Source organism: Drosophila melanogaster, chromosome 2L (assembly GCF_000001215.4).
Source record: "Drosophila melanogaster chromosome 2L".
In the NCBI taxonomy this organism is placed as follows: domain Eukaryota; kingdom Metazoa; phylum Arthropoda; class Insecta; order Diptera; family Drosophilidae; genus Drosophila; species Drosophila melanogaster.
In genome coordinates, this window is record NT_033779.5 from 8861690 (window position 1) to 8885705 (window position 24016).

Consider the following 24016-nt stretch of genomic DNA (forward strand, 5'->3'; position numbering starts at 1 on the left):
CAGCGTTGTGTGGGTGGAAAATATAAGCCGAAAATGTTATACCATGGTACATTGACCTGCCCTGAAGGGGCCATTGTAGAATAGTAAATAGTCCATATATATGTATGTGGCCCAAGGCCGAAATCTGCAAGAGAAAGATCAATAAACAAGTCGTATGAGTTATTTTAAATTAGTTGCTCTTTTTAGCTTTAAAAATGTTTTATAAATTTGCAGAGAAAATAGAATCTAATCCTAATACTGACATCCGCTACTTGATTTTCAATTTCCGAAAGGTATTCACTTTTTACCAACTCAATAATCCAATCATGAGGAGCAGGCGAGCTAACGACTTGATTGGCAACTCAAGGGTTATACTCCTTCGACTGCAAGCGTATCTATTGCATTGAGCTGCAGCTGCCAGATAACTGACATTCTCCCCGATCGCCTGCTGCCTTGGCATTTGCATGTCTTTAGCGGGGATCAAGGATAAGCGTAGCCAGCTGATTGAGATTGAGTCATAGCCGGAACAATGCCGTCCAACCGTCAACCATCAAGCATCAACCGTCTGTGAAAGTGATTGTGATCGAGGCCGCAGATGCGGCAGTAAACACATCTCGGGATCGCCTTTCTACTCCAGTGTATCCTTGTATCCTTTGCTTTGCGTGTCACTCAAGCGATCAGCAAAACAACAACAAACAATGCAGGCAGGGGAAAGGAGTAAGCATCCTTTGTGGCTGTTTTGTTAGCTTTGATCGGAGCTACTTAGCATTTTCCTTGCAGGCTTTGTAGTCCCCTTGGAATTCCGCATGCCTCGCTGAGTTTTCCGCCCTGATCGAACGGAATAATACTGCTTAGATTTATAAAATGTTAAATATTTATGCATGCCATCGCATTCGGTAAGTCACCGTAATTATCTCTTCCGCGAATCTTAATCTTAGGATAATTGTTATATATATACGGTGTATATAAATATTTCCAGTTCTTAAATCAGATTTACAGGCTATGTATTATTTTGGCTATTAGTAATTTTTAGTAGTATTAGTATTGTTTATGTTTTTAGGGATGTCTTCGTACCCAATCAGGGTGTGCCATAAATATTTTGTCAAAATTTTAAGTGGTTGCCCTCTAAGTGCTCCCAATGTTAGGAGGCAGTTTAAGAAATGACTGGGTCATCTATCCACCAGCCCTCCAGCTTCTCAACTTTCCTTTGCCACAGCAGCAAGAGCAGGCTCCTGGAACTTTGGTTCGATACGAGCATCCTTCGATACACCAGCTTCGCTTAGCACCCCGTAGATTAAGGGCACGACGTTCGGTTGTGGAAGGCGAAGGCTCCAGAGGACTGGACAACGGAAATGGCGACTCGTCGAAAATAATATTTGTGCGGCGCTGCTACATGATGGCTGGATTGTTTTCGACTACAACTGCGATCCTTGCCATAATCCTGTCCAAGGTAATTCCTCCGGAGGCAGATCTTATAATGGCAGGATTCATAAGTGCAATGGTGTCCCTAATGTTTCTCTTTGTCTTCTGTATTTTGACCAAGTTGCGGAGTTTTTATTGGTATAGTTTCATCATGGCCGGGTTGTTTGTAAGTCTGGCAGGTTTGGGCGTTATTCTGCTTCTCCTGGAGCGGAACCTTTCCCGCGTGTGCATTGCCCTTCTGGTGGCCTCCGCCATGACTGTGATATGCTATTTCGCTGGCGCATGGATACCCAAGATCATCCTCCCCGGAGAGAGGACCATGTTCCTCCTGCTCGTCATTTTCGTGATGTCCTCAATCTTTGTGATGACCATGTATATCTTCACAGACAATTGGATCTACCAGTTGGTGTACTTCACGTTATTGGCCACTTTGCTAATACCCGCATCCGTTTACCATGCTCAGGTGGTTCATTCCAGGCGATTCCAGCTGCCCGATTACGAATTCGTTATTTGCGCCGTCAACATCTATCTGCACTTTCTGTTGTTCTTTGCGGCCTTTTACTTTGTCATCTGGGCTCCCAAATGGTGAGAGTTATAGGAGTTAATTTAACGTGTCCGTGTAAAATAAAAAGAAGGCTTTAATGAGAAAAGATACCAATTTGTAAATAAAAGATATAGAAGGTGAGCAGCTTTGCCAGGAGGTAAGTGTCAGGGTGCAGGCCAGACCTAGTCTTAACACTCGGTCCATAAGGATTTTTAACGGGATGGACAACATTTACCACCAGGACAACATCCGGCCGACGATCGAGCAGCTGGACCCAATGACCCAGTTCATCCGCAGCATCTATAACATTGGCCTGATCCTTATCGGAATTACGGTGGGCGCATGGATTCTGCTCATGCTGACCCATATTCACCTGCAGAGGTACCTTCCGTTTCCCTGCTACGTCCTGGCTCTAATAATTTTTCTGGTGATGATATGCATGCATTGTATCCCGAGAATATCCTACTACTCTCCCTGTAAGTGGTTCATGACAGGTCTGGTGGTTGTGTGTACCACCTTGTTTGGCTGCCATTTCATCCACGACTTGAGCCCGCTCATTATCAGTTTCGTGATGATCGGCGTGGCCCTGATCATTATGTTACTCAACTTCTCTGGGGCCATGTGCCCGCAGGAGTTCCTGCCCGGCGGTGTTTGCTCCACGCTGCTGATGATGGCACTGCTGTTGGTCTTGACCATTGTGGGAATCGTCCAGCTCTGCACCGGGAGTGTTGAGCTGCTCGACACCTTCGTCAGCATTCTGTTCCTGATGCTGATCATAGCGATCCCCATTCAGGCGCAGTTCAACCATGGCCGTCTGAACGTCGTGGAAGTGGTTCCCGAAGAGCACCTCATGGTCTGCACCCTGACTTTATACTTGCATTCAATGATGTTCTTCTTCTGCGTGTGCTACTTCATCCTGGTCGACGAGAGAAAGGAGGCCATCAGACAAACATCTGAAGCTCCGAAAATTTCACTCGAAAATGATTTTGATTGAGAGAAATAGCTGTCACTGTGTGATCGAAACTGATTAGCGATCTGGCAAGTTACTATGGTGTTCCAGACCAAAGGATACTGTCATCCAGTCTAATTACTTAGTGCGGTGTAGCCTAGGCGGTACAGAAAATATAAATATATTCTCATTGCAAGGCAATTAGAATAAAGCCAGAGTATTATGAAAAGTCCTAGTCTCAATATAAGAGAAAATGAATCACTTACTTTGCTTTTTTCTTCAAAATTACATTATATTGACCTAAAATAATTGATTAACACATGAATAATCGCAATCGGGGTTGGGGTCGTTATGGCCTTAGAACCGGAAGACCTGGTGGCGAGCCAGTTCCTGCGGAGGGACCGGAGGTCTTAGTCATCAACGAGCGGGAGTTGCGGGCCTTCATCTTCCGGGTGTACCTATCCTCCGTAGTGCTGTGCCTGCTGTCTTCCATTTCGTGGATCATACTGTCGGCACTCGCTGTGAGGGTCTACAAGGCAATTCCAGTGCCGCCGTTCGTTTGGCTGATATTAGCTTTCATCATTCTCTCAGTGCTCGGCTGCATCGCACAGACTCCAGCATTGACCTTGTTATGCTGGGGATTGGTGCTGGGATCCTTGTTCTTTCTCACCCTGTTCGGAGCGTATTATATGCATCTAGTGCGCGTCTGGGTCCTTTTGATTGCCATTTTGGTTGCCGGATCCCTGCTGGCCCTGCTGCATTTGTATGGGGCCAAAAGTCCGGAGGTTCTGCTACCCAACATTATCTGTACTTGCTGCATTTTTCTGCTGCTCACCGTCACCATGATCGTCCTGCTAATACTCTTCCTGATCATCAATGATATGCGGTATCTCCTGGCACTTGCCATAGTGTTCGTCATCCTGATCGCATTCATGGCTCCATTTCAGGCTCGTTTCATTTGTGGAAGGCTGCAGCAGGTGCCTTATGGGGAGACTGCGGATTGCGCCAATGGCATTTACCTACACTTTATTTTTCTACTCTCCTGCATGCTCGTTTTTGCCCTGTACTATAAGCTAGTTAATAGTTGAATAAAAAATATGTTGAGGCTGATGTGCAAATAGCCTAGAAATGTATTTGCGACTATGTTGGATAAAAACTGAATGGTTTTAAGTGCATGTTGTTGGCTTAAATTAAACCATCGAAAATCAATGAACAGGCCATTTGGTTTTTGATTGGTATACCTCAGTAATACTAGTGAACAATCTTAGCAAAATGTCGAATTACATCAATTTTTGAAATTTCTGTCTCAAAAAATTCGGATCGATGAGTTGTTGTCAGCATGAGCAAGTGGAATTGGAAGAGGAAGCAGACGAGGTGCAGCTAGTGTTTGCCCGTACTGTTTACATAGAAGCCGTACTACTGTGTTCCGCATCGGCATTTCCCTTAATGTTTATTGCGTCGCTCAAGATAAGCATTGTTAGAATCCTGCCGGTTCCGCCGTACGTGTGGCTGCTTTTCGCCCTCGCCATCCTGGCAGTCCTGATCTGCCTGCCCATCAGTCGCGTTCGGCCACTGATCGTCTGGACAATGGTCGGCGGGGTTGTGGGACTCTTAACGCTGTCCGCCGCATACTATGTAAACATGTATGACATTCCCGACTTGGTGCTCTACTTTACCGTAATGGCACTGGTTTTGGGCGGACTGATGTTCTCTGGAGCTAAATGCCGAAAATCGTTTCTTCCCAATGGCCTCGTCACCGGAGTGATTGTGACCATTTTCCTGGTAGCTCTCCTTCCGCTCAGCGTTTTGTCTGTAGTATCCACGCGATACTTTTTTCCGACCTTCTGTGCTGTGCTGAGCGCCCTGGTATTAATAGTCATCCCCCTGGAAGCGCAGTTTATGCACGGACGATTGCAATACTCCCCGCTTGGACTTGAACCGATCTGCTCCATGCTGATCTACCTTAACTCATTTACCCTGTTCTTTTGCATATGCGTGTTCTCTAATACGATTGAAGGGGAGATTCTTGGAAGTTTGGCAGTTGATTTACACGGCCTATCTACTATTCCAATGTGAACGTGATTAATAAAAATGTTTACTAATTGTTATACATTTCCACCTGCTACAATATGTACAGAATGCAGACCGCTCAAGGCAAGTATTGTAAATCCGATCTAGATAACCCAGTAGAAACCTTTCGGTTAAAGATTTGAATTTGTTTCGAGCAATAAAGTCAAGAAATCGATAATTGGAATTTTATCAACTCTGGTATTTCCTAGTCCAATGCCAAGTATTCAAAAAAACACTTTTCGGAACATCGATCAGGAGGTCTATGGCGAGCCACCGGATGAGAGCATCAGTCATGCGGCCAAGATATACGGACTTAGTGTGATCCTGGCCGCCATCGCATTGACACAGTGGATCATTATAGGTTACACCCATATGCTGAGCCACAGCAGATCGGAGGAGCGCTACGGCTGGTGGCTTCTGTGTACCTTTTTCGCAGTCGCCACTTTATCGTGGACCAAGCTAGGACGCAAGGTGCCCTTTAACTACATCATTATCGCAGCGATCGTGGAAAGCTCAACTATTTATATAGCCATGGAACAGAAGCACAATGAGAATAGACTCGTCAACTTCTACGCCGGCATTGTAGTGGTTGCCTTGATGTTGGCCTCGATATTTTGGGGCGCCTACTTTCCCATGTTCATTGTTCCCGGTGATCTGCTGCTCAGCTGTTTGGTGGCAATAGCCAACATTATGATGATCATATTCTTTATCAATGTCCTATTTATCAACTACCAGGGAATATATTTTGCGGTTCGGAACACATTCGCCCTGGTGGCCGTCTGCATGGTGATGTACACGGCTACCATAATCCATGATCGCCAGTTCGATGTGCCCAAGAACGAGTACTTGTTCCTCAGTGTCCTGCAGTTTTTCTCCTACATGATCCTGCACGAACGCATCCTGGCCATATCCTTTACAAGTGCGCTCAAAACAAGTTGTTAAATGCAATTCTCTTTTGGCAGTCGTATGCAATTCGGTAAATCTTAAAATTTTGTTTGCAAGTGGTTACTAAAATAAACTGTATGAAAACTAGACTTATCAATGCGGAAGGTGATTTTGGTATTTTTGCATTACTGTGCATATGGTTATTGTATTGTTGTGATCGAAATTTTCGGCTCATTGTTTTGGGACTACGGACAGAGTTCCTTGGCATGCGCCAGATTCAAACAATGGGGGATTGTCTGGAAGTGAAATAAATAAATAAACCGCTAAATTGGCAGTGCAACGTGTCTTAATTTTGGTGGGGCGTGTATGGTGATGGCTTTTATTCACTGCACATGTGATTCAGCAGCCTTTATTGAGTAGGTAAACAGCAAACAGGAATTTCAAAACCAGATTCACATTTGCAATAAATTTCGTTATAACTCAGTTCAAATAGATTTATATTCTTTAAAGATTTGTGCAAATAAAGGTCCATCCGAAGCAGCTTCCTTTGTTATAAAATTTAATCATTTAGGCGTGAAGAATATCAAACTATAGTTTCGTTTGTCCGAGATCATAACCATCCCCGTGCAGCTTTAATAAGAAACTCGCGCATTGATTTGAACTGGATTAATCCGGGGAAAAACGTAAGTCTCATACGAAATTTACATAAAGAATCCTTTACTTCACTCCGTCTATTTGATAAGCTGGCGTAACACAAGAAGTGCCACTGGAAACAGGATTAATCGAGCAGGGTACTGGACTGTCCAAGACCAAACAAAGCGGCAGCTGGGCAAGACAAAGGATCGCGAGTCCCTCGACAATGCAATATCCACTTAAGGTCCAAGCGAGGCGAGAGGAAACTCGTTATGAGTCACACAAATCTCAAGCTTCGCGGTGAGGGTCTCCGATACAGATCCAGATCCACCTAAGTATATGCCGTATCTTTTGGGAGTAGCAACCCTTTTATTCGAAGGCGTCGCGGTCAGTCGCGAAAACAATCAGCGTTCATAAATGTTGATTATCAGGATGATAGTGTGCATAGCGATAGTGATGATGATGGTGATGATCAACGGCTGCCACCACCATGAACACTGCGAGAAATAATGGTAGAGATTAAAGGAGTCTACATAAAATACTTACAAATTCTGTAAGAATGATAAATATTAAAATAAATATTATTTATGTGGCAACATATTTTTTATTTATTTTAAGTTTTTCCTATACATAAGCTATAAAAAGATTAATTAATATCATATAACATATAAGTTTTACATATTTATCTAATATTCATCTAAGTGCATTCGCATCGAATCGCTTGCAGCAGCTTTCGATCCAGGCATCTGGACCCGCGCTGCGCTTAACTGACCTGAGCTAGTTACCTTTCGGAAAAATCTTACACGAAAATCGTGGGAAAATTCCGAAAAGCGCATATCGAATGCAATTAAACGTTCGCGACGTCTCGCGGTGGTTACTTTGCCACCCGAAACCCAATCCTGATGGCCAGGGGTTGTTAATGCGCGCGGAAAACTTGCGCGCTTTCCAAACTCTCATTTTCACCCTCAAAAGGTAAGAGTGGAAAATGGGGAAAAAGGAATAATTCCGCTTGTTGCGTGGTCAGCTTGTGATTTACCTTTCCGGTGACAAAAAAAAAAATAAAATAAAATACGCGGAAGCATTGTAAATCGAGCCGAGAGAAGGGGGCCCGACTTTTCCGCCCAACTTCTGCTAACGACTTTGGTAGGCGGTTGGCTATGTGTGTGCCTTAACGTGGGAAAGCGAGACTTCAATGTCAACTGGTAGCTGGCTATCGAAGGCTTTCGCATAATTAAATGCAACGAAATGTGGCAGCAGCAGTTTGATTTCTCTCCCCGATAACTGAGCCTACGGTGGTGGAATTTGTCATAATCGCTTACATTAGATCGTGGTCCTAATGGCCAACAAAAACTAATTGCTGAAGCACTTCGATATATGATTTAAAGTCAAAACCTGAGTTACTATCAAAATGCGAGAGGAAACTTTCTTGGTTCCTTAAAATTGGTATTTTATGCTAAATTCTGAAATTCCTTTGGACAACATCGTTTCAGTTTTGAATTCCTTTTTTTCTCGGCTCGCTTCAATGCAACCATCTTGAGAGGCTTGGTTAGTGAAAGGAATTTTGCAGGGGAAATACCAGAACCAATGGCCAATACATCGGTGTCGTTTCGCCGCTTTCCGTGGCTTAATGCGAAATAATTACAACTTGTTCGCACATCATTCAGCACAAGCTGAAAAAATTATCTGTCAGCTCGACGTCCCCTTCATTTGTTTGCCCAATGACGAATGTGACCCTCCAGTGACGAACGATGGCGATGATGGTGATGATGATGAAAACTTGAAAACGACACTTGCCTTATTTGCTTTTTGCGTATTTTTTTATTTTATTTTTGCAAAAAGAAACTCTTGTGGGCGCGTCGGTAAAATTTCAAAGTCGGCATCATTAACACCAATGCGCCATTTTGGTATTTCGATGTCGATGAGTTGTTGAGTGTTGATGGTGATTGATGTAACTTTTGAGCCAGCCAGCGAGCCAGTACCAAAACCACACCACTTGGAACCCGATCTCGGGTGAGTGTACCAAATTGGTAGCTTGCTGGCAGCCCATTCCAGGCCAACTCATCCGCCCTCCTCGCAAAAACCCTAGGGCTGTATATTTGTTGTTTTAGTCCGTAGTCCCAGGGCCGCGTTCCCCCGGCCTATGCTAATTTGTTATTTTAAGCATGTTTGTTTGCCTGCAGCCCTCCAGTCCTTCAGCTCTCTGGTTCACCGGTCCACCAATCCTCCGGCCCTGCAGTTCCGGACCAAAATATTGACAAATGCAACGGGCGGAAGGGCGCGGATGTGGTTGTGTCTGCACCTGAGGCGAAATATAACTCTGCAACAAATAACAAACAAGTAAACCAATTAAAGCAAAAGATACAATTTGAATGCGTAATGGACTTGGGAAAGACGAAACCATGCTTAAAACTAAATTTGAAACACATTTAGCCGAGTTTTTCACTTGATAAGGGGAATGCAAGGATTTTCTCAAGGGAGATGATCGAAGTCCTAAGTAAATTAATTATCAAATAATTAGGTAAAAAAAAGTCAATTCAGCATTTGGCATGTTAACCCTTAACAGGACAACCTTAAGAATAAAATGTGTGAATTGATGATAATAGGTTTCCTGGGACAATGGCAATTAAATCAACTCTGTATATGCCAGATTAATTGGAAAATAATTTAGACAATTGAGAAAAAAGATAAAGGGGTAACTCGATAAGACCCAAGAGGTGTTTTCCAACTTTTGCCACTTATAGTCACTTTTGAACCGTGTAAGCTCTGACCAGATCCTCAATAGCCTCATTAACCCACTTTCGAAGTCTGGGGCTTTGACAAGCCTAATCTGGTTATAGGTAGACCCGGGTGGTCCGGGGTTAGGTCTCCGGTCCTATGCCGGTATAAAAATCACCAAAAACTCTGCCCGAGAAGGGATAACAAGTTCTAACCCCAAATAAACTATAACTCAACGCACTAATTACGTGAGAGACAAAGGTGGTTGGGTTTAACCAAATGGCAATTGCACATTGACTTCATCACTGGGCCCAAAACCAGATCTTGGCATATTCAATTACCGCAAATTTGTCGGCAGAGCATAAATGCAATAATTAAGAATCAAGTTGCCAACGAAGTGGACCAGACCAGATCAGACAGTCAGGCAGTAAGCCGACCCTCAAAGGTTCCTCCACATATATCTGTATATACGAGTACATACAATATATTCTTCTGCCTTTTGGGGTGAAGTGATACATTCGCACAACTTCCGTTGAAAGTCATGTAACTTATTTCTTGTTACGCTTGAGAAACTCTTGCAGTTGACATTGAGACCGGCAGGAGTAACTGAAAACTCAAAAACTAACCCAAATGGGTTTCGGAAGCTGCGGTCGACCGAACCTCAGACCCCTAAAGAGGGTAGGCCGCTCCTTGGGTTTTGTTTTAGTGGTGGACGCATTTAAATGTCTTTCCAATTTGTTCGTTCCGTGGGTCGGTTCCGTCTGCTTCGTCTGCTCCGCCTGTCCCATATCCCATATCCTTATCACAGCCTGGAGTGGCACTCGTGAGAGAATTCCCAGCTCGGCAGACCTCGAATCGCTCGACTGACTGCTCCGGGAAACCCCTGATTTCGACTCGAATGTGACACCACCTCAGCGGGCATTCGGCTCTGTGGACTTTAATTATGGGTGACAATGGCCTGCGGAATTGATTTTCGATATTTGATCATTCGCTGCGGTTAGTTAACGCTCTTTAGCGATGAAAGCGCGACAACCGCAGGCGCTGGCAAAATGGGAATGAAAACGGGAGTGGAAATGGGGTGGCAGGGGAATCAGATGTCGCAGATGGAATTACGCCAAATGAGGCGAGTGCAGCACTTGAGGTGCACTCGGATCTCATTTGCAAGGCACTTTTTTTAAACCCCAGTCGGGGATGATGCGGTCGATTTATTACGGTTAAATAGCTAAGGAAAAATGGTTAAAGTTTCGATTGATGAATTTAACTTGAAATAAGACAAGACGAAACCCAATTATTCAACATTCTTAATTTTGTTATAAATCATAAAAAATGTAGAAAATATTAGGAAAAGACTACAAGTAATTTAACATTACTCTTAGCTATCAAGTAATGTCTACGAATGTAAACTGCATTTAGCGCCAACTGATCGGACACTTTTCGCATTCATTCCACTTGGCCAGAGTCCATTTTCAAGCGGCTTAAGTGCGGTTCGTGGAAAATAATGCAGACGCCGTTCTGTCTAAGAACTTCCACTTGGCCAAATGCCCAAATCAGGTAACTGAACAATTTTCCGTTGCCCCCCGCAGAAGCGACCCTCTAACTCTACCTGTTTACTGAGGCCGTGAAACGCCTAAAACTAATTGAGACCGCCCTCATTGAATAATTTCAGAAGATTTTTCTTTCTTTTTTTTCTGAAGCCAAGATTTTCCGCAGACAGAAAGGGGCCAGAGGCGAGCGGAGTGGAAAATAAAATGGAAACTGCAGAGGGACACTGAGAGCTGTGGGTAATGATGATGTATGGGTAATTTGAATGATTAATGGACTGCGCTTTATGCCAGTGTTCCGGTCACAGTTGAAGGTTTGCCCGGGTCTGTCCAAGTCGCTCGGCACTCGGCAAAGGATATCTTGGGCATAGATGTGAAATTTAATTAAAATATTTTTATGGTAGCCCGTAAGAATGGAAAAGGTGTGTAAAGGCAGTTGCGAAGGCATGCGAAAAGGTGCAGCAGGGGTCACCGATTTGATTCGATGCAGGGCGTATGAAAGAGGAGTGACTCAAGAAGATTCACTTTAATTACAGAGACTTTGAAGACATACAATATGGTAGGAAATATTGTAAACCAGCAACATAACTCTATGCGGTGCGATATCTCATAATCATTCTTGAACTAGCTGTATATAACATTTGTTTCTACCAACTTGTAATACCCTGATACACAGAAAGCTGAACAAATTCGGTAGGTCAGCGCCAGCTCCCCAACTTTACTGCCGTATCGCATAATTTAAATCTCTGGCGCTGAAATTATGTTTCCCAAGTGCGTTGTGTGTCCTGGCCGCATAATCATTTGCGAACTATCTGACCACAAGCCAAAGCCAATAAGGCGGCATATCCTTTCGGGCCGTGGCCATAATCAGCACACAATCGGGCTCACGGACCGCCGAGCGGATGGTAAAAATTAACTTTTTTAATGAATTACGTAAAGGGTAGGAAATGGGAGCAGTCTGCCCTGTAGACAGTTGCAACGCAACGTAACGTGACGCCAAACGCATTATGTCATATCACAGATTGAACCAGCGAACCGGACCAAACCGAGCTGAACTGAACTGAACTCAACTGGCAAAATGTTATGGGCCAAGAACAAAAGGCCAGGCCAAAGTGCCATCCCAGTGGCCATTAAAATTGTATATTTTAATTTGATTTTCCTCTTGCCATTTCATTGGCAATAATAATCATGTAAAGCGACCTCAAACCTCGCCATCCCCTGAGTTTCCCCACCCATCTCATCCCGATTGCTAAGCGGATGAAATTGGCACCGAGCGAGCCGCTTATAAGGCTATTATATCTATCGGGCCTAAGCCGTAATGGCAGGACCCCAACCCAAACGAAACCCCTTCTTTTTCACTTGAAATGGAAGAGCATTTTGAAAAGACAAATCCTCGTGTTAGGCTTTTGATGCATCAGCAACTGCTGCAACGCCTGCAACTCCCTGCTTTTTTTGTGTTCCCCGGGAGCGTCTTTGTATCTGGATATCTGTATCTTCAGCGCGGCTCCTTCCCGGTGGACATGTGCGGATTTATTCTTGCCTCTATTTTCGCGCAATGAATACGCGGCTTATTCGATTATTGTATGTGGAAGTCTGCTTTCATTTCCTTTTCAGCGGCCGTGATTGAACGCGAGTTATCCTCGTCGACTTAGGCGTTGTCTCTTCCAATACCAATCGGAGTGGCACAAAAGGAGGTCACACACAAGGACTCGATGCGACTGTCAGCAGATTATCCTCATTCCCCCGATACCCTGACACCCTGATAACCCGATGCTATGATACCCGGTCTCCCCCGCCTCCCAGCAAATGTGTGAAGATAATTGTCAAGGTTCACGGCTGCCTGACTCGCTGATGGCTAAAACCTTTCATCACATTTTTCATTTCATATTTCATATTGCTTTTTTAATTAAACCATTTTTTGTGGCTTCTCCAAGTGGCTTATGGAAGCCATTTTACTTGCCCTGCGGCGAGAAAATTATAGATATTCCGCTGAAAAGGTAGTGGAGGTAATTGCAAATGTCTATTTAACCCTTGCGTCTTTAACCATGTTTCCAAAAATATTACTAGCTTGGCAAAGCAAAAAAATTAGCACTGAAACGTTGGCATAATTGTGTCAGCTGAATAAATATTGCTTTTGACAAATGTTCTTTTTTGCTTATGCATATCATCACATTATCACTCCTTTCCTAAAAAATCTCTCTATTACTCTCTATTATTGAAACAAAGAAGTATTAGTGGTTTTTAAAAAAAAAATTCTCGCCATGAGTTTTCCCGACGCCAACAAAATGGCATCCAACTGGACAAAATGGCGACTGCCATCGGTGCGGTGACCCCAACTCAGTGGATGCATGTGTGTTTGTGCTAATTTTTTTACTGGCCCGGGCAAACAATATTTTGAGCGTTAAAACCGACAAACAAATAAACAAAGTCACAGGCAGCAGCGACATCCCGACATATACATACATATAAACAAATGTGTGTGTGTGTGCTGTAATAAATTATGTTTGCTCAAAATTTATGCCCATCTACGTATGTTTGTGCATATATGCATATGTATGTATGCAAGTCCTTTTGTGCGAGAGTGTGTGTGCTTCGGTCCAATATTAATACCTTCATAATTAATGAGCGTCCGCTGCGGCCTCGTGCACAAAATGCATATGCCAAAGCCGCCGCCCAAAAACCACACCCCTCAGCACCGCCCGCTGCCCCTCGAGCATATATTCGTATTTGTTTATGCATTTTGTGGCTGACAGCATCTGTCATTTGCCATTTGCCATTGGGGGCGACGTGTTCGGGCCTGGTAATGTCAAGCGACCACCGACCCGGCGGTTTAAGTCAATATCAATCCCCGCCAGTCGCCCACCAGCGGCTCACTCCATCCATCCATTCCTGGAGCAGAAGTGTCTGTGAGTAATTGCGAAATGTCCACGGAAATAAATGAAAACAAATTACGGGGTTGGCCAAACATTCTGGCGGGTATTTGCCTAGCTCGGGACATTTAATCGTTTTGCAATAATTTAAAAAATTAACAAGGCCTTAGCCTTAGGATTTTAAATATAAAATTTATTTCTAGCCATTACTGCAAGATTTACGCACTGAGTAAAATATTTCGAATTCTAAAGAAGTATCTCATAGATAAAAGTATCTTTTCGTGATGAACGGCACTGACAGCAAGTGGTGTTTAAATGTTGCTGTTATTAAAATATGTATTAGATAATTGTATAAAATAAACAAAGTAATAAATAAAAGCAGGTGGGAAAAAAAAATTCGAAAAATTTGAGTGCATTCCCATGCAAATAAAATAACCGAATGTTCGCACAAAGCCATGTAGAAATTTCCCACACTAGGTGGGTCCCGGAATTCCAGGACACACAGCACGATCCTGGATCGGAGACCCCGCCGCCCAGCGGGGAGAGCATTTTTCCAGCTAAACCGACTGGGAGATCGTAAAATCTTTCACACCTCCGGCACTGCTGGGAGTCGCAGGACCAAGGCGACAAAAGTCGACTGATTAATCGGAATATATCGATCAGGCCCGAGGCGATGCAGCAGACAGCCTGGCGTTAATGTTCCGCTTGCAGGCCTTGAGGTCCTTGGGCTGCCTGCTGCTTCTGCCTCGCAGCCCGAAATCCTACACCTGTGCACGTCCTGCGACGATTCAGGTGTGCACATTAGTCACAGACACAGACACCAACTCGCAATACAAGTATATGTTGACACAGGGTGGGGGTAGGGAAAGATAAAGCCAGGCAAGGACAACGACGAGGACGCGGACGAGAACGGGAACGGCAACGAGGACATTAACGAGCCAGGCAGTTAGTTGCTTTGCCTTCGATGATGCAGCACTTTCCATGGTAATTTCGGGGGGGATTGTGCTCCTCGGATCCCCTGGGTTCCGGGACCTCTTCGTCACCACCACCACCCCCTCATCCAAACGCCGTGCATATGACAAATGTTTTTCATTGCCAGAAATTTTCACAGTCATGGTCATTTAAAGCGGTTCTCCTCATAATGCATCGGCTGGCCCTGCCGACCATTTATGCCAAATCATTTGGCCAAAATAAATTAAATATGATTTTGGTTTGTCAGCCGGACGAAAGCTGATTTATAGGGCCCATCATTCCCTCAGCCAAACTGTAGTAAATTGGTCAGGATGAACCACTTCCACATGTTGCTTAAATGTTTTGTATACCAAAATATGTAACCACCATTATCGGATTTGGATGTAATTATATATTTCAAAGCTTATGCTTAAACTCCCAACGTAATTCCGTTCGTTTGAAATAGATTTTCACATAGCTTCAATAGTTTCTTTGTTAATTAAAGCTTTCCGAAAACAGGATCTTCTGGTAGTCAGTTTAACGTATCATTCGAGAATCCTATAAAGCTTAAATTATGATGAATTAATTGCAACAGAAATCAGTAAAGTATTAAATTCAATTACAATTTCAACCTACACTTCATTAAGGAATGATTATAAAACACACAAAGCAAGAAATGCAAAATTAATACAGCTTAATAACCATGAACAATAACGGCTGCAGGGGTATTAGTGGTTTTGTGCGGGAGTTTTCGTGTTTGCTGAGTGCACGAAATTTACGATCAATTTTTAATATATTTTATGTGAATTTTTAATTTGTCGCATTTGCCCGAGAACCTCACACCACCGAATTAGGATTATGCATAAACGTTTTGCCTTATTTTCCATTTTGGCGGCTACGCTTGTTGTTTGCGTGCATTATTAATATTTTAATAATGTTGAGTGTGTGGCTCCCAGCGAGACTGCCTTAATTTAATATTTATTTATATAGCTCCACAAATGTATTATAAGCAGCACCCAGCAACTAATTAATATTAAAACAAGCGAAGCGGCGTCAAAGCTGCCAGTAATCAAAATTCTAAATACAGCAGCAGGCTAAAAAAAAAATATATTTAAATTGCTTAAATAAATTAAAAGCACCAACAGAGCGCATAAAGATTCAATAAACCCTCTCATATTTTTGGAGAAACCAGCCCCATATCATACCAACTAGTTCTTCAGCTAAACATTCTTATGGGTTTTAGGCCTGAAACTCAAACTTAACTCGTTATCGAAGAATATCGTCTCGACGGATAGACGGCCTTTGACTTTTTTTAACCATTTCGCCTATGGAGATTTGTTGTTCCTGTGTGCGGCGCGTTGACTAATTTTAATAAAATAACAATCGATTTTGGAGCCGAAGAAAAAGGTGTGAAGTATTAATAAGATGTCAACGAAAAAATGTTAATTTCGTAAATAATTCGAATTTGGTATCATCTTCTTTAAGTCGAGGCAGGTTGTTTTGTCTTGTTTTGGGCTTTTTGGAGCTCTACGCCAGACCATTGTTTTTATGCAGAAGCTATCATAATTTAGATTTAAAAACCCTTTGGGTATGCATACTCAAAAATAGTTTACATTAGAAGGTCAAAAAGTAAGTCGAATGAATGAACTGAGTTTTATTCAAAGGGCGTGCTTGTGTCAGGATAAATATTTGTTATGCTAACATTATGTTAACTAATCGACTGGTTTGGATTGGTTTTTAAATACTTCTCTCTTATGTATATAGAAATGTTCGAAAGCTATTTGTTATATTTGTCAAGAGTATTTCTCTACAGTTTACCATTTTGCGTATCACATTACAAATGTATCGACAAGACGTTTCAATTCCTCATAACCACGGTCTCGTAAATTTACATAACTCTGTTTTTCGGTCCTGAAGCCTGCCACTATCCATGAATTATCATTCCCCTGAGTTATTTCAGTGTTCTGCTGAACGGGCAGAGTAACCGCATTTCTCATTTGGTTTTGGTACTGGTGCTGCATTGGGTTTTTCATTTTCTCTTGTGAACACCCTTTCGGACCATCATCGACTTTAACTTGCACTCGATGTCTCACCTTTCGAATGATTTATTAAAGTGTCATTAGTGCACGAATGTTGGAAAAATGAAACGAAACCGAACCGAACCGAACCGCACAACCGACCCGACTATTGAGTAGCTGCCAGGGTGGGGGTCTGGAATCTGGGGGTCTGGAGTGTGGTAATGAAGTTACCAAAGTCCCCATTCCCCATTCCACATCCCATCGGCTGGCTGGGCCTCATCATCGATCGTGTAATGGCTGCGTTAAGTAGTTGATGTCTGAGGTGGTTGCCTCTTGTAAATTTAAATGAAGCGAGCATTCATCTCAAACGCAACTCAGACTCCGATTTCAGTCCGATCTCAATCACACTCTGGCCCATTACCGTTAGCCATGATGTGCAGATGCCATGATCTCTTGCCTTTGACCCATAGACGAGCTCTGACAGCTCCGTTGATTTATTCACACCCATAAACTCGGCTACATTTTCGAGTCGAGGCGAGAAAATTAAGTTGTTGTCGGCAGAGTGCTGCACCGATCTGATAAGCTCAATAAAGGCGTCTATAAACCTTATATACGACTGCACCGCACTTGACCTAACAGATCAGTTGCCAACGGTTTGTCAGATGCATGCATCAGTTGCAATCATCTTCTGTAGAAAATGTATCTCAAAAGAATGAGATATATCCAGATATGTCGATCGATTTCATATGTTCTTTAAGGTATTTGCTAAGATTTCTCTTTAAAACAGAAATGCATCCCTTTACTTAACATTCAATGACATTTTTGTATCTGGAGGTGAGCGAAAGAGTATTTAATGCTTATGAAATATTTAAATATTTAAATTTTTTAATTTGATATACTAATTCACTCAAAGCTTTTTTTTTGGCAAAGACACCCTTGACCAAGACCCACGTATTTGGGAGCCTTCCGATTTTGGATCAATGGTTCGACGGCTGGAACACCTGCGCATGTCACGTAGCCCTCCTCCTCTTGCCCAACTTCCACGGCTACCTTAAAGCAGCCAGCAACAACAAATGATAACCGTTCACGCCGCATAAATTGACGATTGAACCGGAGAGTTGACTTGGAGCTCGCAACTCGCGAGCGTCCCAATCAAATATTCAAATTGGAATACGCTTTTTTTCGAACTTTTTGTGGTGCTTTGGCGTTCATAACTTCATCTTTAAAATGAATCGATGAAATATGTACCAAAGCGAAGCGAAGCCATACGGCGCGGCGAACGGCAAACGACGACAGTTAGTGGCTGTCCCGGCTCATATATTTGCTGGCCAACTTGTTACTGTCAAAATAGCCGGGGAGTGAGTTGGGCCAAGAAGCGGATCGCTATGGCCCGGCTAATACCCCATAAATAAATGCCTGCTAGGGGAGTCTCCGCTCAACGAAATTGTAGCGCACAAAAACAAATGCCCCCTTCACAATGGGCCATACACCCGAGTCCATGGCCGATCGCTCATGCCCACTAAAACATCGAAAAAATCTGACCACGGGGTGCTCTACGTGAGGGAAACCCATTGTCACCCAGTGGTTAGGAACGGATCGGATTGGATCATACTAGGGGAATGCTGGAGCAGAAGTGCCATCGTGATAACTTCATAACTTAACGCATTTGAATAATTTGGTATGCGCATTTCAATATTGTTTTGTCGCAATGGAAATGGAATGGGTCGGTCGGAAAAATATTGACAGCGACAAATGTTAATGGATGGATATGCATTCGAAATATGATTCATCTGATTAAATTGGGAGTTTTCAAAGAGGTTCTCTAGCCGTAAAAACGTCTAAGACTGAAAGGATAATTCTGACTTTTAATATCTAAAATGTTTTTAGCTTGGCTTGATTCTTGTTGCCCAGCACGATTCTTTTATTTTCCAAAATTAGTTTACATTTTTTTTCGAACTGCAAGACTTATACCTTTAGTTGTAATACAGCGACCACAACAAATGTGTCAACATTAATTACAAGCAACCGCTAACAATAAAGTTCATAATTGCCGAGCAAAAACAAAAATGCCACACAATAAAAGTAATAATATTTCATGATAATGATTTTAGCTAAAAACAAAAAATGGTAACGGTTCGCGAACCTTACATTAATAAACATAAATCATCGAAATATGTGAATAAATTTCTGGAATTGGAAAATTAATAATTTACGCCTTAGAATGAGTCACAATTAACGAACGAATTGGTAGCTATGTATGGGAAATAAAAAACACGAAACACAATACAAATTTTGTAAACAACAACTTTTTGCAAACACAAACAAAACATGTTTGACAAATTAGCTACATTAACTAAAAATTAAAAAGCTTTCAGCATTCAAGAAAATATTTAGCAGGGATTTAAATAAATATATTATTAGTTGGAGAACCGTTTTAAATTGCCTCGAGTCTCATTTCTTTTTGTCTTTAGGCCATCGGCTCATCCAGGGGCCTAATCTTTGGCAATTTATCAGCATCCATCACAATTGACTTATTGACTAGTAGCGCTTTATATTTAGGCGAACAGTTATTTGTTAGAGAATGATGTCTAAATATACATATTCAAATGTATATATGTATATCTTTTTTTGCGATATATGTTTAAAGAACTTTGATTTAATTCGCCAAACCAGATATATTTATCTTCATGCTTTTAAAAACTTTTTATTTGGCTAGCTTACTTGTTAGATGGTCGTTCATATTGGATTCCAAGTGTATATTTAAGTTCTGCTACAGTTATATCGTTCACTCGCTAACGTATTCATTAAATGTTAATTTCTAAATTTTCATTTAATTATATAGTATGTTTGGGATAGCGCCTGTTCAGGCCGGAGAGCCAAAAAGTCATAGCCAAGTCGGCAAAGACGGGGCCGCCATTAACGCAAATGACTCTGCAAAATGGCGGCCATATTAGGCAAGAAGACCAGGCCAAAACCCAAGAGCCAGTACCAGTAACACTACCTTTGCTTCAACGTCCACCAGCCGCAGTCGGTTGGTCTAACCCAACCAGAAAATACGGACCCAGTCTGGTTTGACAAGCGCACGTTGATTGGGGCAGCGAGATTGGCAAACGGCAACAACTGTTGCCACGTTACCACAATGATGATGATGATTATGGCGATGATTAAGGTGGCTTTGATGATGGGAGGGAGTGCGCAGTTGCCGCCGCTGACAGTGATGACTGTCAAGAGCAATTAAAGTCAAACTCAAGTCCGGGGAACTTAGATTTTTCGCCGCCGCAAACGCAGCTGCGCATGGTCAGTGGACCATCCATCCATCTATCCATCCATCGGACTAGCCCCGGACGTGAGCTGTCGTCCAGCCGAATGCAACCGCAGTACACTTCGAAAAATTACTAGTTTAGTTTTCATTTCAGAGCTAAGAGCAACACCTGAAGATTTCTAGTTCAGCTCTTTGTATTTCAAACTGTCTGAAATACATTTAAATACATTTTAGAGAACGAATGAAAATACCAGGCTTAAATACGATTAAATTTAATAAGATGAATACGTTGCTAATATTTTTCAAATTGATTTGTTATTTTTCGCTTAGAAGAGATATCATTCATATTTTTCTTAAATATAGAGTGGTATCTATTTAGGCGTGACTTTAATTTCAAGTGCAACTTCAACGGCAGCAGCAGATCCAAAAACATACAATTAACAAAGGTAGCAGCAACATCAACAGCTACAGCAGCCTAAACTTAATTTCTTGAGTTTTTCCACTTGAAAAACTATGTAATTTAGCACTTGAACAAGAAGCAGACGATGTGTTAAAATGGAGGGCGGCAGCGAAGGTGGAAAAAATGTTAAAAATAAAAAAAAAAAGGTAACTGGAGAAGTGCGTCATTGTCGTCATTATGATGATCATCATCGTCGGCTTGGACAACTCAATCAGCGTATAAATTTCTGCGTCTGCATTTTGTGTGTGACATGAAGTGTGCCCAATAATGAGCAATTAACGCCTTACAGCCCACTTTTTTCATCATCCTAACTCAGCATAGCATCATCATCAGCTGGCGGTACTGGTACTCCATGGCTATTTGATTGCCAAACGGTAGTTTTTTCCTCTCACACTTCAGATACTTCATAGCAGACCATAGCAGTCCAAATGAATTGATGTGTAGACTATCTAGCTCCATCTCGTTTTCACTATATTGCCCCCATCCCTCTCCAACGCCCAGTTGATGGAGGCGCGGCGGGTAGAAAGCAATTTTGTAGCGCCTTTTATCTGGCACCGCCAAGTCTTCAACACCTCTCGAGTGCGCCGCGAAGGAAGCGCGAGGGGAAAAAACAACACACCAAAAAGAAAAAAACAAAATAACCAAAAACCCGCTGTAATAAGAAGTTGGTTAAAAACAGTAATAATAATAAAGAAAATCACCAAATCATCATCAACATCATCATCAGCATCCACGATCGCCGGCATCAAACGATGAATCGATTTACACATCGTTGTCGGAATCTTGCGATGGCTGCATCAGCCATCAAGTAAGTAAAACGATCAGGGAGTGCGAGGGCGGCTTTAAAAGCTGAGATCCTTAACACCAAAAGCTTATTTTAAACTTTTGAACTTGTTTTTAATCTTAGGGATCAAACATAAAAATCTGATTTAAGTAAATGTTACTCAAATAAGGTTTAACTTTAGTACACCCGAGCATAAGCAAGAAAACAAGTTTGTTGCCTAAGTTATTCGTTTTTGGCGTGGATAACTACTTGCCGACACTTGATGTGCTGTGGGAGGAAAAGCGCCGACAAGCAAACGAGGCAGCTGAAATGTAATTAATGCTCAACAACTTCATCTTGATGAGCTGTTAATTAAAGTCGTCCGTTCGCCACTGCGAAGGCAGCCTAAGCCGCTTAGAGCGAAAAAGCCAGCGTGACTATTATTTCGCCAAATAAAAAGTGCTGGAAATTGGAAACTTCGCAGAATTTGTTATTATTCGCTAAATACGGCTCAGAGCGAAGTGGAATGTAAGGAATACGGGGAAAGTGAGTCAAAGTCATTGGAGTTCTGGGCCCGATCTCTAATTGGCCGCCGATATCTTTTTTTCGAGAGCCACTTCTGGGCTTTGGCCATCGGACAGTGACTATTGTTTGCGGAGGCCACCGGCTTAGCAACGCTCCAGTGACACAGATATTACCGTGATTGGCACGAAATTCATTTTGGACTATGACCGATTCGAGAAACCGCACGACCCATTGCAAAAGTCAGGCCTGGAGAAACTTTCTGGCATCTGTCTTGGCCCAGAAAAACCACAGTGCAAAGTACCCGGTGGCACTGGCTGCTTGTAAATGCAGCTAAATCTAGGCATTTAAATCATATTTTCAGTCAGCAGCCGGTGTCGATCCTCTGATCCTTTTCAACCAACAAGTGCTGCCACACAGCTGCTGGTATTGGCAACCGCAAATTATGTGCAAATGAATTGGCGAGCAAAAAATGTAAATGCAAAGAGCTGCTGGAAAAAAAGGGTTTGATGTGGGACCTCTATAATTTATCCAATGCACCCTTAACCGCAACAGATTGCAAATTGTGGGCTTAAGTCGGCTCAAGACCTACGAACACAATATGTCATGTGCGTGGGTGACAAAAGTTAGACAATACAAAAGATACTAGATCAGCAGAAAAGGATTTTCGAACTTTTTGAAGTAAATACAACTGAAGACTTAAAACAAATAAATCTATTTAAATTCATATTTTTTTACATTTCTTACCGCATTATATCATTCAAACACGTTCACATAATTTTCGGCATCATCATAATAATTCCATGTCTTTCAAGTACTGATACATTTCTATTCTCTTTTCCCAATTGGCGTTTCCGCGCAACCATATATTAAATATTCACAGTTCATTTCTAATGAAGTGACAACAACCATAACTAAGTGGGCGTTGAGGATTTTTATTTGATTTTATTGTTTCTGGCGAACGTGCCAAAAGCTAACAGTTAATCTGGGGCCACAGTTTCCTCCCCTCGGTGGCACGGGCATGGCAAATTAAATCAAATGAAAAGTCAAACCCATAAACACATGCTACGAGACAGTGAAGCACCCACATTTAGCCAGTTCTCCGATTTCCACCCTCTTAGAAAACAGTTGCGAGGGTTGCTAGGCCAAATCCCCACCCAACGAATGGGCCAGAAACAATTGCGATACATTTTGGCTAAATTTATGCACCCCTTTTCACCTTACACTTGTCATTTTTTACGGCCCATCGAAACGAGGGGTGCCAAGTGGTAAAAAACAGGGCTCAGCTCACTGCGGTAATTTGAGCGGATCAAGCCGACTGCTGATACTCCCAGGCTAATGCCACTAAATGACCTCAAAACCGCTCATCGATATATCACTTGATTTCAGTGTCGGATTCAATTTGGCAGGATTTAGTTATTTCGAACAGTTGTGGGCAGATTCGAACGGATTTCCCGGCGATTTGTGCCAGCAGAGTAATGATCATAACTTATGCTTAAAAAATATATTATATACATTACAGTTTCTCCAACTGACTGTTCTGACTGGCTTCATTAAAACAGCATCGGATGATCACAGAGAAATGAAAACTGCCCCAACGAGAAACCAACAAAAAAAGTGAGACATTTATATTAATGTCGAAATTACAAAGCCAGCAAGAAATGCGGTAAATTTTTCCAAATACCAAGTGTAACAATCCGAAACTCGAAATTTTTCTCTACTTTTCCCTCTTTTTTTTTGTCGGGAAGTTGTGGGCGCAAAATGCAAAGGGACAGAAAATACTGATAAATGAGCGGGGTAAATGTGAAAATAATGACTCCAGCCCCGAGTCCACCTATATAGCAATGATTTTAGCCGAAGCAGAGATATATAGTTCTACCAGGCCGCCAATCTGATTGATGAACGGACATTAGGCCAGTAGTTAGATGGGTAGGTAACTGCGCGAAGGGGTCCGAAAGTGTTAAAAAATGGTGAGTGATGATGCGCTCTAATTGCATGCATCTATGCAATCACCCGAAGTGTTCCATCTCGGGCCTCGCAATTAAATGGAGTCTTCGTGTTTGAGATATCCAGCATCCATAGCTCAAATTCCCGTAGATAAGTGCTGGAGATAGCTCAGCATAGACGTCGAAATGTCTGACTCAGATGGAGAACCCAGATCGGGATCTCTCACATTTGTGCGCCGCTAATTTCGGATTTTATTAAACGGTCATCGCAGCGCATATAAAAATCGGTATTCCTACTCATCTTTTCTCACTCATACCATTTTTGAATATCATCGTAAATAATTAAACATACCGGGCACGTCGTTATGGGTCTGCGCCATAGGAGAAAAAAAATCACCTCACATAAATATATGAAGTACTCATATTTAATTTCAATTTCATGTCACAGACATCTGGCCGTTCCTCCCCAGATGCTGCAGATAATTA

General features: G+C 42.4%; 5 protein-coding genes, 1 long non-coding RNA gene and 1 other non-coding gene across 7 annotated transcripts; 6 read left to right on the forward strand and 1 right to left on the reverse strand.

Annotated features, from left to right (window-relative positions):
• Positions 1-920: 920 nt before the first annotated feature.
• On the reverse strand, positions 921-5822 carry asRNA:CR45260 (antisense RNA:CR45260). Its single transcript, NR_124149.1, has one exon.
• Positions 1087-2054, forward strand: CG32986 (uncharacterized protein). Its single transcript, NM_175992.2, has one exon. It carries the CDS (start codon positions 1118-1120, stop codon positions 1988-1990), a length of 873 nt encoding a protein of 290 aa, NP_788006.1. The 5' UTR covers positions 1087-1117; the 3' UTR covers positions 1991-2054.
• On the forward strand, positions 2122-3158 carry CG32987 (uncharacterized protein). Its single transcript, NM_175993.2, has one exon. It carries the CDS (start codon positions 2166-2168, stop codon positions 2937-2939), a length of 774 nt encoding a protein of 257 aa, NP_788007.1. The 5' UTR covers positions 2122-2165; the 3' UTR covers positions 2940-3158.
• On the forward strand, positions 3175-4003 carry CG32988 (uncharacterized protein). Its single transcript, NM_175994.2, has one exon. It carries the CDS (start codon positions 3215-3217, stop codon positions 3980-3982), a length of 768 nt encoding a protein of 255 aa, NP_788008.1. The 5' UTR covers positions 3175-3214; the 3' UTR covers positions 3983-4003.
• Positions 4161-4981, forward strand: CG32983 (uncharacterized protein). The gene has a single exon (NM_175995.2). The coding sequence runs from the start codon at positions 4218-4220 to the stop codon at positions 4968-4970; it is 753 nt and encodes a 250-aa protein (NP_788009.1). The 5' UTR covers positions 4161-4217; the 3' UTR covers positions 4971-4981.
• CG9483 (uncharacterized protein) lies at positions 5078-5997 on the forward strand. The gene has a single exon (NM_135411.3). The coding sequence runs from the start codon at positions 5178-5180 to the stop codon at positions 5904-5906; it is 729 nt and encodes a 242-aa protein (NP_609255.1). The 5' UTR covers positions 5078-5177; the 3' UTR covers positions 5907-5997.
• A 188-nt stretch (positions 5998-6185) lies between these two features.
• On the forward strand, positions 6186-7058 carry lncRNA:CR44414 (long non-coding RNA:CR44414). The gene is made up of 2 exons (NR_144653.1): positions 6186-6532; positions 6593-7058. It is a non-coding gene; the product is annotated as a long non-coding RNA:CR44414 (long non-coding RNA).
• The last annotated feature ends 16958 nt before the right edge of the window (positions 7059-24016 follow it).